The sequence below is a fragment of the Pseudophryne corroboree genome, chromosome 1 (assembly GCF_028390025.1).
Source record: "Pseudophryne corroboree isolate aPseCor3 chromosome 1, aPseCor3.hap2, whole genome shotgun sequence".
Taxonomy (NCBI): Eukaryota; Metazoa; Chordata; class Amphibia; order Anura; family Myobatrachidae; genus Pseudophryne; species Pseudophryne corroboree.
In genome coordinates, this window is record NC_086444.1 from 822,274,490 (window position 1) to 822,291,722 (window position 17,233).

The window sequence follows — 17,233 nt, forward strand, 5'->3', positions numbered from 1 at the left end:
AGCCTGCACAGATCATGCAGTAGACAGGGAGGGAATGCAGGTCATGTGCAATACACAAACGCCCACTGTAGTACTATTTTGCTCACTTACAGTACCGTACTGTACTGTAGGTTGCATTTAGCGTAAAGAATCGCTCCTGCAGATGTACTTTGATTTATGTGAAACCTGTGTGCATCCTTCCATTGGATGTACTGTATTGGAGATAATTTTTTTTTTTTTAAAGTGAATGTCACGGGAACACATTAAAAATAAGGTTGGCACTTCCTTCCCATTGGTGTTGGTTTACAGTATGCCGTAGTGTACTCGGACGCTCATGTAATTGCATTTCAAAGGCACAGTATTTTCCATCGTCTCCCCCCTACCCCCATCGCCCTTCCCCCCTGGGGGCCTGCACAGGGAGGAAATTCAGGTCCTGTGCAATACACAAACGCTGAAGATCTACTGTACAGTACTGTTTTGCTCAGTTGGTAGCGTCAGAATACACTCATTTCATTCCCGCTGTTTAGGTGCATTTAGCGTAAAGAATCGCTCCTGCAGATGTACTTTGATTTATGTGAAACCTGTGTGCATCCTTCCATTGACTGTCTTACAATGTAAATAAAATAATACAGTGCATTATTACAGAAAAAAAAAAAAAAAAGAAAGAAAGCACATCAGGTCTCGAACCCTGGACTCCCAGCGAGGGAGGTGGGAGCCTTCACCCCTAGCCCACGACGCCTCATGAGAGATTTCCAATTTCATGTGTGAAAGTACTGCAAACAGCGCCCGGCCCCCGCCCCATTGCTGTTGGTTTATGCCTTAGAGGACTCGGACGCTCGCATTTGTAAAGCACGGTGTTTTCCTCCGCCTCCTGCTAGCCTGTTGCCCTTCCCCCATGGGAGCCTGCACAGATCATGCAGTAGACAGGGAGGGAATGCAGGTCATGTGCAATACACAAACGCCCACTGTAGTACTATTTTGCTCACTTACAGTACCGTACTGTACTGTAGGTTGCATTTAGCGTAAAGAATCGCTCCTGCAGATGTACTTTGATTTATGTGAAACCTGTGTGCATCCTTCCATTGGATGTACTGTATTGGAGATAATTTTTTTTTTTTTAAAGTGAATGTCACGGGAACACATTAAAAATAAGGTTGGCACTTCCTTCCCATTGGTGTTGGTTTACAGTATGCCGTAGTGTACTCGGACGCTCATGTAATTGCATTTCAAAGGCACAGTATTTTCCATCGTCTCCCCCCTACCCCCATCGCCCTTCCCCCCTGGGGGCCTGCACAGGGAGGAAATTCAGGTCCTGTGCAATACACAAACGCTGAAGATCTACTGTACAGTACTGTTTTGCTCAGTTGGTAGCGTCAGAATACACTCATTTCATTCCCGCTGTTTAGGTGCATTTAGCGTAAAGAATCGCTCCTGCAGATGTACTTTGATTTATGTGAAACCTGTGTGCATCCTTCCATTGACTGTCTTACAATGTAAATAAAATAATACAGTGCATTATTACAGAAAAAAAAAAAAAAAAGAAAGAAAGCACATCAGGTCTCGAACCCTGGACTCCCAGCGAGGGAGGTGGGAGCCTTCACCCCTAGCCCACGACGCCTCATGAGAGATTTCCAATTTCATGTGTGAAAGTACTGCAAACAGCGCCCGGCCCCCGCCCCATTGCTGTTGGTTTATGCCTTAGAGGACTCGGACGCTCGCATTTGCTAGTCCTCCATTCCCATTATGCATTAGCGAACTCAGACGCTCATATATTTTAAAAGCACGGTGTTTATACATTGTACTGTACATTCTTCCTTTTACACAATTACTGTAGTTGCGTCTCCATACACATACTGTACAGTACTCCATACTTTTTTCCACCGCCTCCCGTTACGCCTACAGTATTGCCAGAGCTGTAGATCAATCCGCCGCTATACTGTACGATCGAAAGTACTGGATTAGTGGAGCATTAGCGACACAGTGGTGGAGATGTGTAATGCATGATGAGTATCTAGATCGTCTCAACGCGCCTGCCTGTGATGAAACTCAGCTATCGCATTAGCGTGGCTAGACGCCCGTCTCGGCGGAGAAACAGTCAAGATAAAGGTGGCTACATCTGTAAGTTGTGTTTATCTTATTGGGTTCACATGCTGAAATGAAATGGCCAATAATACTTATTATGTATATACATATATTACAGAAATAGGGTTACCTAGGGATGCAATAAAATGAATTTTCTGAGTATCAGTGACAGGTGTAGGTGTTATATATGTTTGCTTTTCTTGTGTTATTTTTCACTTCATGTAAAACATAAAGATGTTAAGAGACTAGCTATTGTGTTTGCATTTATGTTTGCATATCATTTATATCCTATTATCCCTAAGGTTACTTTAGTTTTAAGTAAAGCTAAATGCAATACCTAATTAGTACAAGATAAAACTAATGATAGCAAACCTCAGATTTCTTGCACTGGGTTACTGCACATATGTACAGAGTCACCCCCTGAGTATAGGACATTTTAAGATTTGTAATTATTCTAATAATTTTGGTGTCCGTAGAATCACGACAACATCCTACGGCAATGCTTTCCTATGAATATATTTGCTGCCTCTCTGTAAACTTGGGAGAGTTTCTTCTGTCAGCTCTACCCATAGAGCAGTAAATGAAGTAGTTCCATGAGGCATTATTGTTCTGGCAATACGGTTCATTCACTCGGTTGATGGACTATAGCACAGCTTTAAGCAATCATCCAGCACACGCTGTCTCCTTTACTGCAGACAAGTGACTGTGTCAGTTCTCCGGATCTTTTCAGTTTTACACTGTGCTGCTTACTGAGCCAAATAATGGTCATAAAGAGGAGAAAATGTTCCCGCTTCCTAATCACTCTTAGCTAGCTATCTTGCTTGCTCTGTTTTATAAGAATATAGAAGTAAAATAATTAGCGTAAGATCACATTTCCGATTAGACTTTTCTGTAATTATTTCTGCTAGCTAAACATTATAAAGCAAATAAAAACAAAAAACACATACAAACAATAAGCAGACATTGGTAATCTGCAACCCAATACAAAATTAACATGTACGGTCTAATAACTTAGGGGGAGCTGTATCAAGGCTTGGAGAGAGATGGCGTGGAGAAGTTGCCCAAAGCAGCCCATCAGCCACCAACTTATCTTGAACAGTTTTTAATAGGACAGTTAAGGGCCCTACATACTGGGTGATTTGGACGATGAACGATATGAACAATGAACGATTTTTCAGTAACAATTTTTTGCATACACACTCAATGATTTGTATGAACGATATGAACGATTTGACATTGCAAACATCTACAGTATATCGTCCAAACTGGCTTGCAGTGAGAAACGATGATAGACCATCAATGAACGAATATGGGGACGCGCATCGTTCTTCACTGATGACTCCACCCTGAACTATATTAACAATACATCATTCATTTTCAACAATATCGCTATAAAATATAAGGGTGTAGGGCCCTTTAGACGCTGACAGGTTGCTTTCGGCAACTACTCCACTTTATTTACCTTTTAATGTAATTTATACGTCAATGAACAGACCCTTTTAGTTTTTTAGTGGATGCTATCGTGTTGCTAGACTTTTATCCAGGACACAGTTCCACAACCAAGGTCACCATTTTCACAGGTACTAGTACTTTCATGTATGATCAGTTGCCAGAGACTAAATAGTGCATCACGCTAGACGGGTTTAAATAAGAATTTACTTACCGATAATTCTATTTCTCATAGTCCGTAGTGGATGCTGGGACTCCGTAAGGACCATGGGGAATAGCGGCTCCGCAGGAGACTGGGCACAAAAGTAAAAGCTTGAACTAGCTGGTGTGCACTGGCTCCTCCCCCTATGACCCTCCTCCAAGCCTCAGTTAGGATACTGTGCCCGGACGAGCGTACATAATAAGGAAGGATATTGAATCCCGGGTAAGACTCATACCAGCCACACCAATCACACCGTACAACCTGTGATCTGAACCCAGTTAACAGTATGATAAACGAAGGAGCCTCTGAAAAGATGGCTCACAACAATAATAACCCGAATTTTGTAACAATAACTATATACAAGTATTGCAGACAATCCGCACTTGGGATGGGCGCCCAGCATCCACTACGGACTATGAGAAATAGAATTATCGGTAAGTAAATTCTTATTTTCTCTAACGTCCTAAGTGGATGCTGGGACTCCGTAAGGACCATGGGGATTATACCAAAGCTCCCAAACGGGCGGGAGAGTGCGGATGACTCTGCAGCACCGAATGAGAGAACTCCAGGTCCTCCTCAGCCAGGGTATCAAATTTGTAGAATTTAGCAAACGTGTTTGCCCCTGACCAAGTAGCTGCTCGGCAAAGTTGTAAAGCCGAGACCCCTCGGGCAGCCGCCCAAGATGAGCCCACCTTCCTTGTGGAATGGGCTTTTACAGATTTTGGCTGTGGCAGGCCTGCCACAGAATGTGCAAGCTGAATTGTACTACAAATCCAACGAGCAATCGTCTGCTTAGAAGCAGGAGCACCCAGCTTGTTGGGTGCATACAGGATAAACAGCGAGTCAGATTTCCTGACTCCAGCCGTCCTGGAAATATATATTTTCAGGGCCCTGACTACGTCCAGTAACTTGGAGTCCTCAATTCTGCCCTATCCGTGTGAAAAATCAGGTAAGGGCTTTTATAAGATAAAGCCGCCAATTCTGAGACACGCCTGGCTGAAGCCAGGGCTAACAGCATTACCACCTTCCATGTGAGATATTTTAATTCCACAGTGGTGAGTGGTTCAAACCAATGTGATTTTAGGAACCCCAAAACCACATTGAGATCCCAAGGTGCCACCGGGGGCACAAAAGGAGGCTGTATATGCAGTACCCCTTTGACAAACGTCTGGACTTCAGGCACAGAAGCCAGTTCTTTTTGGAAGAAAATCGACAGGGCCGAAATTTGAACCTTAATGGACCCTAATTTTAGGCCCATAGACAGTCCTGTTTGCAGGAAATGTAGGAAGCGACCCAGTTGAAATTCCTCTGTAGGGGCCTCTTTGGCCTCACACCACGCAACATATTTTCGCCAAATGCGGTGATAATGTTTCGCGGTTACATCCTTCCTGGCCTTTATCAGGGTAGGGATGACTTCTTCTGGAATGCCTTTTTCCTTCAGGATCCGGCATTCAACCGCCATGCCGTCAAACGCAGCCGCGGTAAGTCTTGGAACAGACAAGGTCCCTGCTGGAGCAGGTCCTTTCTCAGAGGTAGAGGCCACGGGTCCTCCGTGAGCATCTCTTGAAGTTCCGGGTACCAAGTCCTTCTTGGCCAATCCGGAACCACGAGTATAGTTCTTACTCCTCTCCTTTTTATGATTCTCAGTACTTTTGGTATGAGAGGCAGAGGAGGGAACACATACACTGACTGGTACACCCATGGTGTTACCAGAGCGTCCACCGCTATTGCCTGAGGGTCCCTTGACCTGGCGCAATATCTGTCTAGTTTTTTGTTGAGACGGGACGCCATCATGTCCACCTTTGGTTTTTCCCAACGGTTTACCATCTCTTGGAAGACTTCTGGATGAAGTCCCCACTCCCCCGGGTGAAAGTCGTGTCTGCTGAGGAAGTCCGCTTCCCAGTTGTCCACTCCCGGAATGAACACTGCTGACAGTGCTATCACATGATTCTCCGCCCAGCGAAGAATCCTTGCAGCTTCTGCCATCGCCCTCCTGCTTCTCGTGCCGCCCTGTCTGTTTACGTGGGCGACTGACGTGATGTTGTCCGATTGGATCAATACCGCCTGACCCTGAAGCAGGGGTTTTGCTTGAGTTAGGGCATTGTAAATGGCCCTTAGTTCCAGAATGTTTATATGAAGAGATGTTTCCATGCTTGACCACAAGCCCTGGAAATTTTGTCCCTGTGTGACTGCTCCCCAGCCTCTCAGGCTGGCATCTGTGGTCACCAGGATCCAATCCTGAATGCCGAATCTGCGGCCCTCTAGTAGATGAGCACTCTGCAGCCACCACAGAAGAGACACCCTTGTCCTTGGCGACAGGGTTATCCGCTGATGCATCTGAAGATGCGATCCGGACCATTTGTCCAGAAGATCCCACTGAAACGTTCTTGCATGGAATCTTCCGAATGGAATCGCTTCGTAAGAAGCCACCATTTTTCCCAGGACCCTCGTGCACTGATGCACTGACACCTGTCCTGGTTTTAGGAGATTCCTGACTAGCTCGGATAACTCCCTGGCCTTCTCCTCTGGGAGAAACACCTTTTTCTGGACTGTGTCCAGAATCATTCCTAGGAACAGGAGACGTGTCGTTGGAATCAGCTGCGATTTTGGAATATTTAGAATCCACCCGTGCTGACGTAACACTAACTGAGATAGTGCTACTCCGACTTCTAACTGTTCCCTGGACCTTGCCCTTATCAGGAGATCGTCCAAGTAAGGGATAATTAAAACGCCTTTTCTTCGAAGAAGAATCATCATTTCGGCCATTACCTTGGTAAAGACCAGAGGTGCCGTGGACAATCCGAACGGCAGCGTCTGAAACTGATAATGACAGTTTTGTACTACAAACCTGAGGTACTCTTGGTGAGAAGGGTAGATTGGGACGTGGAGATAAGCATCTTTGATGTCCAGAGACACCATATAGTCCCCTTCTTCCAGGTTTGCTATCACTGCTCTGAGTGACTCCATCTTGAATTTGAACCTCTTTATGTAAGTGTTCAAGGATTTTAGATTTAAAATTGGTCTCACCGAGCCGTCCGGCTTCGGTACCACAAACAGCGTGGAATAATACCCCTTTCCCTGTTGTAGGAGAGGTACCTTGATTATCACCTGCTGGGAATACAGCTTGTGAATGGCTTCCAAAACTGCCTCCCTGTCGGAGGGAGACTTTGGTAGAGCAGACTTCAGGAACCGGCGAGGGGGAGACGTCTCGAATTCCAGTTTGTACCCCTGTGATACTACCTGCAGAATCCAGGGGTCCACTTGCGAGTGAGCCCACTGCGCGTTGAAATTTTTGAGACGGGCCCCCACCGTGTCCGAGTCCGCTTGTAAAGCCCCAGCGTCATGCTGAAGACTTGGCAGAAGCAGAGGAGGGCTTCTGCTCCTGTGAAGAGGCTGCCTGGTGCAGTCTTTTTCCTCTTCCTCTGCCCCGGGGCAGAAATGAGTGGCCTTTTGCCCGCCTGTACTTATGGGGACGGAAGGACTGAGTTTGAAAAGACGGTGTCTTTTTCTGCTGAGAGGTGACCTGGGGTAAAAAGGTGGACTTTCCGGCCGTTGCCGTGGCCACCAGGTCCGATAGACCGGCCCCAAATAACTCCTCCCCTTTAAACGGCAATACTTCCATATGTCGTTTGGAATCCGCATCCCCTGACCACTGTCGCGTCCATAACGCTCTTCTGGCTGAAATGGACATAGCACTCACTCTTGATGCCAGGGTGCAAATATCCCTCTGTGCATCACGCATATATAGTAATGCATCCTTCAAATGCTCTATAGTTAGTAATATACTGTCCCTATCCAGGGTATCAATATTTTCAGTCAGGGAATCAAACCACGCAACTCCAGCACTGCACATCCAGGCTGATGCGATTGCTGGTCGCAGTATAACACCAGTATGTGTGTATATACCCTTCAGGATATTTTCCAGCCTTCTATCCGCTGGTTCTTTGAGGGCGGCCGCATCAGGAGACGGTAACGCTACTTGTTTAGATAAACGTGTGGGCGCTTTATCTACTCTAGGGGGTGTTTCCCAACGCGCCCTAACCTCTGGCGGGAAAGGGTATAGTGCCAATAATTTATTAGAAATTAGCACTTTTTTATCGGGGGAAACCCACGCTTTATCACACACCTCATTTAATTCATCTGACTCAGGAAAAGCTACTGGTAGTTTTTTCACTCCCCACATAATACCCTTCTTTGTGGTACTTGTAGTGTCAGAAATGTTCAATGCCTCCTTCATTGCCGTGATCATGTAACGCGTGGCCCTACTGGACATTACATTTGTCTCCTCACCGTCGACACTGGACTCAGTATCCGTGTCTGGGTCTGTGTCGACCCACTGAGGTAACGGGCGTTTTATCGCCCCTGACGGTGTCTGAGACGCCTGGACAGGCACTAATTGATTTGTCGGCTGTCTCATGTCGTCAACAGTTTTTTGTAAAGCGCTGACATTGTCACGTAGTTCTTTAAATACAACCATCCAGTCAGGTGTCGACTCCCTAGGGGGTGACATCACTAATACAGGCAATTGCTCTGCTTCCACATCATTTTCCTCCTCATACATGTCGACACAATCGTACCGACACCCAGCACACACACAGGGAATGCTCTGATAGAGGACAGGACCCCACTAGCCCTTTGGGGAGACAGAGGGAGAGTTTGCCAGCACACACCAGAGCGCTATATATATATATCAATAGGGATAACCTTATATAAGTGTTACTCCCTTTTATAGCTGCTGTTTATAATTTTGCTGCCAATAGTGCCCCCCCTCTCTCGTTTTTACCCTGTTCTGTAGGGACTGCAGGGGAGAGTCAGGGAGCCGTCCTTCCAGCGGAACTGTGAGGGAAAATGGCGCTTGTGTGCTGAGGAGATAGGCTCCGCCCCTTCACGACGGCCTTATCTCCCGCTTTTTTCTGGAAAACTGGCAGGGGTTAAATACATCCATATAGCCCAGGAGCTATATGTGATGTATTTCTTTTGCCATCCTAAGGTATTTCTGTTTTTATTGCGTCTCAGGGCGCTCCCCCCCAGCGCCCTGCACCCTCAGTGACCGGAGTGTGAAGTGTGCTGAGAGCAATGGCGCACAGCTGCAGTGCTGTGCGCTACCTTAGTTGAAGACAGGAACGTCTTCTGCCGCCGATTTCACCGGACCTCTTCGTTCTTCTGGCTCTGTAAGGGGGCCGGCGGCGCGGCTCCGGGACCCATCCAGGCTGAACCTGTGATCGTCCCTCTGGAGCTAATGTCCAGTAGCCTAAGAAACCCAATCCACTCTGCACGCAGGTGAGTTCGTTTCTTCTCCCCTTAGTCCCACGATGCAGTGAGCCTGTTGCCAGCAGGACTCACTGAAAATAAAAAACCTAAAATAAACTTTTACTCTAAGCAGCTCAGGAGAGCCACCTAGCATGCACCCTTCTCGTTCGGGCACAAAAATCTAACTGAGGCTTGGAGGAGGGTCATAGGGGGAGGAGCCAGTGCACACCAGCTAGTTCAAGCTTTTACTTTTGTGCCCAGTCTCCTGCGGAGCCGCTATTCCCCATGGTCCTTACGGAGTCCCAGCATCCACCTAGGACGTTAGAGAAAGGGGGGTACTCACGGAGCGATATTCTAAGCAATCTGACTAGATTGCTTAGAATATAAGCCTGATCGCTCCGTGTGTAGCCCTTACAGCGATAGCGATGCGCAGCCCCGCACATCGCTATTGCTGCTGCTAGATTGGCCAATCTAGCGGGTCGCTCACTTCACCCGCTGGGTGAAGTGAGCACCCCCCCCGTCTCCCCCCGCATGCTCAGCACAGATCGCGCTGTGCGGAGCGGCAAGAGAGATGTGTGCTGAGCGGTTCGCTCGGCACACATCTCTCCCCGCATCGCCCGTCTATATGGGCCTTTAGGGGACAGCAGGTGGCACTCCTGTAGTTATGCCGCTATCAGTCATAGAAGATACTAACAGAAAATGAAATTGTTTTATTATATCTGGTGTTGGGATCATGCAACCCTTTAATGATATGAAACAAATTGCTAAAAGTAAATTAAAACAAAGTATATTTAAAACAAATTATTCATAAGAACAGTGATCCAGACCAAGTGCAGGGTTTAGCAACTCCTCTGTCTGGAGCCCAGATGCAGTCCTTGCATGAGGCCTAGGTGAACTACAGTATCAAGACATGGCGAAGCTACTCTGAGACTGAAAGTGTTGCCATCAGATGATGTATTGCAGCCATGCACATATCGGGATCACCACACTGCCCACGTATCCAGCACAGCAATATATCAGACACTTATTCTTTCACTTTCAAAGGCAGAGGGAATAAATACAAAATGTTTTCTGTGAGGGAAATACTCAAACAAGCACTTTAGTAAGGTAATTGCTTCATCTGTTGGAAGCACTGTGGCAATAGAGAGCGTAATGTTCATGTGTGATAAAATAACACCCATATTTTATGGGAATAGCAGCACCTGCCTGGCGCATAAATACATTATTGTTTTTAAGGCTTGCAGGCCTGAGAGGAATAGAATTTAAAGCTTTAATGGAACAATTCCTGTGCCATTGGCTGCTTTACCCTGACACACTTCTCTAATTCAATTTGATTGCAGGTTCACACTATATATAGTGTTGTAGGAAAAGTACCCTTTTGTTCTACACATTTTTAACCTTCTAGATACCGGACAAACTGTAATGCAAGGCTCATAGAGCAGTCCCTGAATATGTATTCCGATCTAATGGAATGTGCCAGGTTTCTGAAACATGCAGTTGTGCTATTCGGAAGGCATTCAATTACAACAAACAACATTTTAGTTTTATTATAACTTAATGAATTCCATTCAAAACATGTTCCCATGTTACAGACTAATATCTAGAGTGCCACACACTTTAACATGTTTTATAAGTAATAATAAATATTCTTGTCACATTACATTTAAAATAATATGATGGCCACTTATATACTGTATAAAGAAAAGTATTGCCCCTTTTCATTTTGAAATACATAATAATTGTCCCATTTATAATAAAATATGGATACTCTTTACAAAAAATCATGGATGATGCAACCCTGATGGCCAATGCTCTGATTGGCAGCATCACGCAGTGGGAGTTGGGCTATAATTGCATCATTTGGAACAAATCGTTTCAACGCGCCCACTAGGTAAATGAGCGTGTCTGAGAATGTTGCTTGCTCTCCCGGGAGCCAAGGTGAACTCCCTGAAATTCTGGAGTCTCCTGGACATTTCAGGAGAGTAGGCATATGTATATACGCCCTTCTTGTGCTAGAAAAAGTAACTAAATTGAGAGTTTGGCTATAGAGTCAGATCTGTAAAGCTAGGTACACTCTCTGCAGATCAGATAAACACTCCAGTCCTCGGAGGGATTATCCAATCACGGTGTACGTTCTTCAATGGATCGGTAGGTCAGACATCTTGTATTTTAAACAGCTAATTTTAAGCCATTTATTTGCTAATGCTCCTGCATACACACTTATAAAATTATAGGGCCGATCAGCCATTATCGGGTAGTGGATAAGTAGAAATAGCCTCCCATCCGAGGTAGCTGAGGCTAAGACAGTACAACAATTTAAGCACACTTGGGATAGGCATAAGAATATCCTAACAAAGACCTAAGGAACAAATAGGATTAAAGTTGCCAAAAAGATAAATGAAAAAGGGCAGAATACATGAGCAAGAGGTTCTTATCTGCACTCAAGTTTTATGTTCCTATGGGTGTTCGGCCTGATAATTGTATAGGTGTATACCTAGCCTAAGCCCTGATTTGGGCTTCTGTTTTACTTTCCTAGAAAAATAAACAGTTTGCTGTAATTCCAAAAAGAAAAAAATGCATTAAATAAATGAAATATTTTTTTGAACTATTATTTGCTGCTATCCTGATCCGGAGATGGGGATAGTGAGAAGACAGCAGCAATACATGTATCTTACATAGGCTTTGTCAGCAGGGTAACCCTTTCTCAGATACTGGGATTGAAGCCCCCTTCCCTACATGTGACTGTTGGTACAATTAGGCAACCATATCTTATTGTTGCAATTTGTGGCAAAAATAAATTATAATTACCAGTACAAATTACTGATAAATGGAAACTATGCACAGCAAAATAATGTGTTATATACAATATATAGAAACTTTGAAAAAGCACCCTGAGGTGCAAAACCGGTTAGAGGTTCATTCCTATCATCCAGCACAGTGCGAGGACGTCCAGAGGTATCAGCACCTATACACTAACAGAGGCAAGCGGCCCCCTCCTGCAAGAGATGCGGACCATCAAAGGGAATTATCACCCCTGCATTTCACGTACTGCTTATGGTGAGACTACACCGGCTAAGTATCTGCTGCCACAAACCAAATACGTGACGGGCACGTCACGAAACAGAGGAACAGCGCCGCTAACTCAACACCTCCGGCTCAGGAGAGAGACAGCCGGGAGGTGATCACATCCAGACAGGAGTGAGTGATTGCTTACACGCTTTTCATCAGATACACGGCACTATTCCATTTGTGGTAAGCTTCCATAAGGACAGTTACTCTTTTTATTTTTTACGTATGGACATTGGACTTTCATTAACTTTTTAATACATACAAAAACTCGTGGTTGCATTCTATATACATGGTTCTTTCCCCTTTTCAAAGGAATATAACATTGGGTGCTTCTAAATGTGATTCTATTTACTTGTTTTTATATTTATGTGTGACTATTGTGTTTAAAATATCTTTTTATGTGGAAAATAAAAATCAAGATACTGATTTTTTATCTTAAAGTGTTGCATCTTTATTCAGCCAGAATTTATTGCTTGGTAATAGTAATGTAAGTCAGCGCAATAGCCACATTAATTTCTTTTGAATATACTGGAAAAGAATCTTTCTAAAAACGCATTCTAGCTCTGTATGCGTACAGATCAGAGAAACTCAATACAAAATTGTCACAAGATGGTACAGACATCCCTCTCTCCTCCATGCAATGTACCTCTCTATATCAGCTAACTGTTGGCGATGCTCCTCACCGACTGGTACACTCTTACACATTTGGTGGACATGCCCCCTCCTTCTACCTCTTTGGCAAGACGTTATACACATCTCCCAGGCCATACTCATGACATCGGTCCCATCTGGTCCTGCCTTTTGGCTTTTAAACCACTCCGCTATACCGATTTCCCAACACAAAACCTGTCTATTGCGCCACCTCAGCAACGCGGCCCGAGCTGTAATCCCAGCTCTATGGAAATCCCACCGCCCTCCTACCCGCCGCTCCTGGTTCACAAACCTAGACTATTTCATGTGAATGGAGGACCTATTTCTCTCGTCAATAGGAAAGTCCCGTGAAATTTAATCTACCTGGTCCCCATGGATAGATTATAAATCTTCCCAAGCATACTTAGCTACTCCCTTGGATAGTAGTTAGTATCCCCACCTCTTTCTCTCATGAGTCTATACTAAGTGGTCTTTCATCCCTCTCTTCTCCCCTCTCTCTCTTTCTTCCTTCCCACTTATCTTCGCTTCTTACCTGACTACATTCCGGTTTTCTGTACTTCACTCTTTTTCATTTTTTTATTTATTTTTTCTGTTTGGATACCGGTACTATTGTTAAGTAGTGAAGCCTCCCACAGCCCACTGATGGACCCGCTGCAATATTTACTTGTGCCGTCTTTCGGTTTAGCCTGCTCTCTAGTGTTCCACCCTGATATTACGTGTTTATACGGTTAACTCAATGTTCACTTGTACTGTAGGGTTTGCAGTTATATGTCGCTCTTCTTTATCTATTTGACTGTACCGGTGTTCTTTATCTGTATCTTTTGTTGTTCCAGTTTTATGAAAATCTTTAATAAAATCTGATTATACAAAAAAAATTCTTTTGAATATATAGAAACTGTACATGTTTTTAAGAGGTGAGGGGTTAGCAAACAACATCCAAAAAAGTATTTTAGATTATTGCCTCAAATTGTACAAGAACTATGTTCTAAACAATTTTAACATTTCGTTCTGTGCCATCTCAATAAATTGTCTACTTTATAGCCAGTCAAGTCAGTTGTACTTCTCTTTGTTTTTCACAAGGCTGAAAGTCCCATATTCCAGAATTCAACTGCAGTTAGCAAAACTGTTGTGCACTGTGTGAAGGATTTTATTTTAATGCCAACTACAGATCAATCAGCAGATATGTTTTGTTCCAGCACATTACTTCAGCAGGAATATGTTGTAACATGCTTTATTAACGGTACTACTTATTCTTGGGAGATGAGATCAGATCTTGAACAGAGATACCCATTTCTTTTTACTGAGGTCATACGAGGTAACTCAGCAGAAAGAATTACCTGCACAGGTTCCGTTTTCAGCATAGAATCCTGGACCACAGCTGTCTACACAGCGACCCCTGTGTTTCAACTGGAATGGGTCATTGCAGATTAGGCAGTCGCTTTCTGAAGGTCCATGGCACTCTGAGCAAGATTCATGACAAGCTAGAAGGGAAAAGTCAGGAGAATTTATATATAAGTATATCATAGTTGCACTACAATCCAAATCACAAAACATTTACAGAATTCCTTTTGCATTTTAAACACTCCACTATAATAAATATTGACTTATAAAGCCTGGAGAATAGGTCTGAACAGCAAGAATTGCATCTCATCTGCAGAAAGTAATTAGATCTGGCAGTTGGTTGAGGAGTACTGAAAAATAGATAACTGGATAACAATTGTCAGGAACCAACATAAGCATATTAACGTGTACAGCATATTATACATTTATACAACACGGAAAATCAAAGGATGTGTCTATGGAAGAGATCTGTAGTCTATGGCATTTTATAGAAAAACAGGTAATTTCAAGTAAGGGTGTGTACACATGGAGAGATATTTTCTTTAGATTTTGACTATATAGTCAAAATCGCAAGAAAAGTTAGTGCAGATCGCAAGGTGAAAGTCACCTTTCGATCCCGATTCGATCCCGATGCGCAGTCCCGCCAGGTCGGCATCACAAGAAAAGACTGTGCAGGCAAGTCAATCCTTGCTAGAGCGGTGTACTATCTAGTTCATCTCACATGTCAATGACATCTCACATAAGCCAAAATCGTAAGCACACATAGTCCATATCTCAAGAAAAGTTAGTCAAAATCTGTGCTATCTGGGCTCCAGGGAGTTCAGGGGAAATCCCAAGTGAAAATTGGGCATAGCAAGGATCTCACCGTATGTACACACCCTCTGTTGCACATTACCAGCTAAAAAAATATAGAACATGCTTCAAGTCTAGCATTTCATCAAGTACGGTACTACTTTTGATCTGGTCAGGTGTACTTGGTAAACATTAAATTAGTTTACAGTTTGTCTGCTACAGAACTCATTAGTTTTCTGTTGGTTTAGCCTGTGTCTCTCCTTCTTACCTGCTATAAGTATCACTGGTTCTAAACTGAAAATAACTGGTGGTTGTAAATGTGATATATTTCAGGAAGAAATCATATACAAATGATTAAGGCATTCACTCGTCTCTACTACTGTAGTTCAATTCATTTAAACTGAACAGTTTAGCAGTATATGACACAAGGGGCTTGATGCTGCGTTGCACAAAATCGGACACTTGCTCCCACATTGTGTGGGAAAATGCATTCATCGTCATCCTCATCATCAGGGCGTTCCAGCCTATACTTGCTGCTATAGTTATGCCTGGTGTATTTATATTTACATCCAAATCTGCATAATCCACATTTGTTTCAAATTACCATCACTGAACATTGCCCGTATTTGTATATGCTCAGTCCTGGAGCCCATGCAGTGCCAACATACTGCACTGCCAATAGGCCTACATTCACCTCAGCATCAGGCCCAATAAGCACTTCTTTGCTTACATAACCGTCATATAGGAAAACTGAGGTAAGCATTCTCAGAAGTACAGACCCATTCATATTTTGTAGAGTAATATGAAAGGTTTCATGTGTGTTATTGTTATAGTTAGTCTTAAAAGCAGCACTGTTTTCAGCAGCTATACCTATGGATTGAACAAAGAAATGATAAACAAACCTATATTATTTGATTTTCCCCAGGTAAAGAATTTGTTTAAATGTGGATATTGTGGATATTTCTACCGCAAAACAAATTATTGTTAAAAAGCAGTCTGTGACTATGGGCATATCCCCTTCCTTTCATAATTTCTCTCGAGTTTCACTACGCACAGTGGCCACCCTAGTCCCTAATCTTGATCTGGTAAATTGTAGAGATGTGCACCGGAAATTTTTCGGGTTTTGTGTTTTGGTTTTGGATTCGGTTCCGCGGCCGTGTTTTGGGTTCAGACGCGTTTTGGCAAAACCTCCCTGAAAATTTTTTGTCGGATTCGGGTGTGTTTTGGATTCGGGTGGTTTTTTAAAAAAAACCCTCAAAAACAGCTTAAATCATAGAATTTGGGGGTAATTTTGATCCTATAGTATTATTAACCTCAATAACCACAATTTCCACTCATTTCCAGTCTATTCTGAACACCTCACACCTTACAATACTATTTTTAGTCCTAAAATTTGCACCGAGGTCGCTGGATGACTAAGCTAAGTGACCCAAGAGGGCGGCACAAACACCTGGCCCATCTAGGAGTGGCACTGCAGTTTCAGACAGGATGGCACTTAAAAAAATTGGCCCCAAACAGCACATGATGCAAAGAAAAGAGAAAAAGAGGTGCACTGTGGTCGCTGGACGGCTAAGCTAAGCAACACAAACACCTCAATATCACAGGAATTATTCGTTCTAATCAATGGTATTATTGGTCCAAATCACTGGAAGAAAATGACAAAATCATTAGAATTATTTGTTCTAATCAATGGTATTATTGGTCCAAATCACTGGAAGAAAATTACAAAATCACTGTAATTATTTGGCAAGATCACTGTAATTAATAATTATAAATCACTGATATGAATTGGTAAAATCTCGCTATCGCCTGCCTAGTGAAGTGGAATCTAGATGGGATTTTGTACCGGGGACACAATAACTTCATCAATTGTCTAAATCCCACTGCACTAATGGCGGAAAACGGGCACACGTCTAACAGCGCACTGATTATACTGAGAACTGATTATACTGATCACTGATGATACTACGGAGAACTGACACTGAGCAGCGAGAACAGCACTGGACTATTGTACTGTAGTATACTGGTCACCACAATTCAGCACTGACAGTGAGCACAGATATTAAGCACTAATTAGGATACCAGAAGTGACACAGAGCTGCAAGATACAGCAATGGCCTACTGTACTGTACTACTATAATTATATACTGGTGGTCCCCACAATGCAGCACACTGAGCACAGATATTACCAGGTGTATCTCACACATCGCTCAGTACAGATTACAGGATGTATAATCACCAGGTGTATAACACACGTCGCACAGTACAGTATACAGTATGCAGCTCTGGAGGGATCAGTATTTGGCAGGAAGGCAAGGCCTGGTCCTGGCAGCAGAGTGACAGGCGGCCGTATAGTAGCAGCCAGCTCCAAATCTGGCAGTGTGTGGAGAGGGAGGGGGTGAGGGAAGGGAACGAGCG

The 17,233-nt window shown here is 43.8% G+C and overlaps 1 protein-coding gene across 1 annotated transcript in view; it reads right to left on the reverse strand.

Moving 5' to 3' along the window:
* Positions 1–17,233, reverse strand: part of FRAS1 (Fraser extracellular matrix complex subunit 1) — an 887,592-nt gene that overhangs the window by 436,644 nt on the left and 433,715 nt on the right. Inside the window, exon 15 of the mRNA XM_063919583.1 lies at positions 14,020–14,163. Coding sequence (XP_063775653.1) covers positions 14,020–14,163 — 144 coding nt within the window. The remainder of the gene's footprint in view (positions 1–14,019; positions 14,164–17,233) is intronic.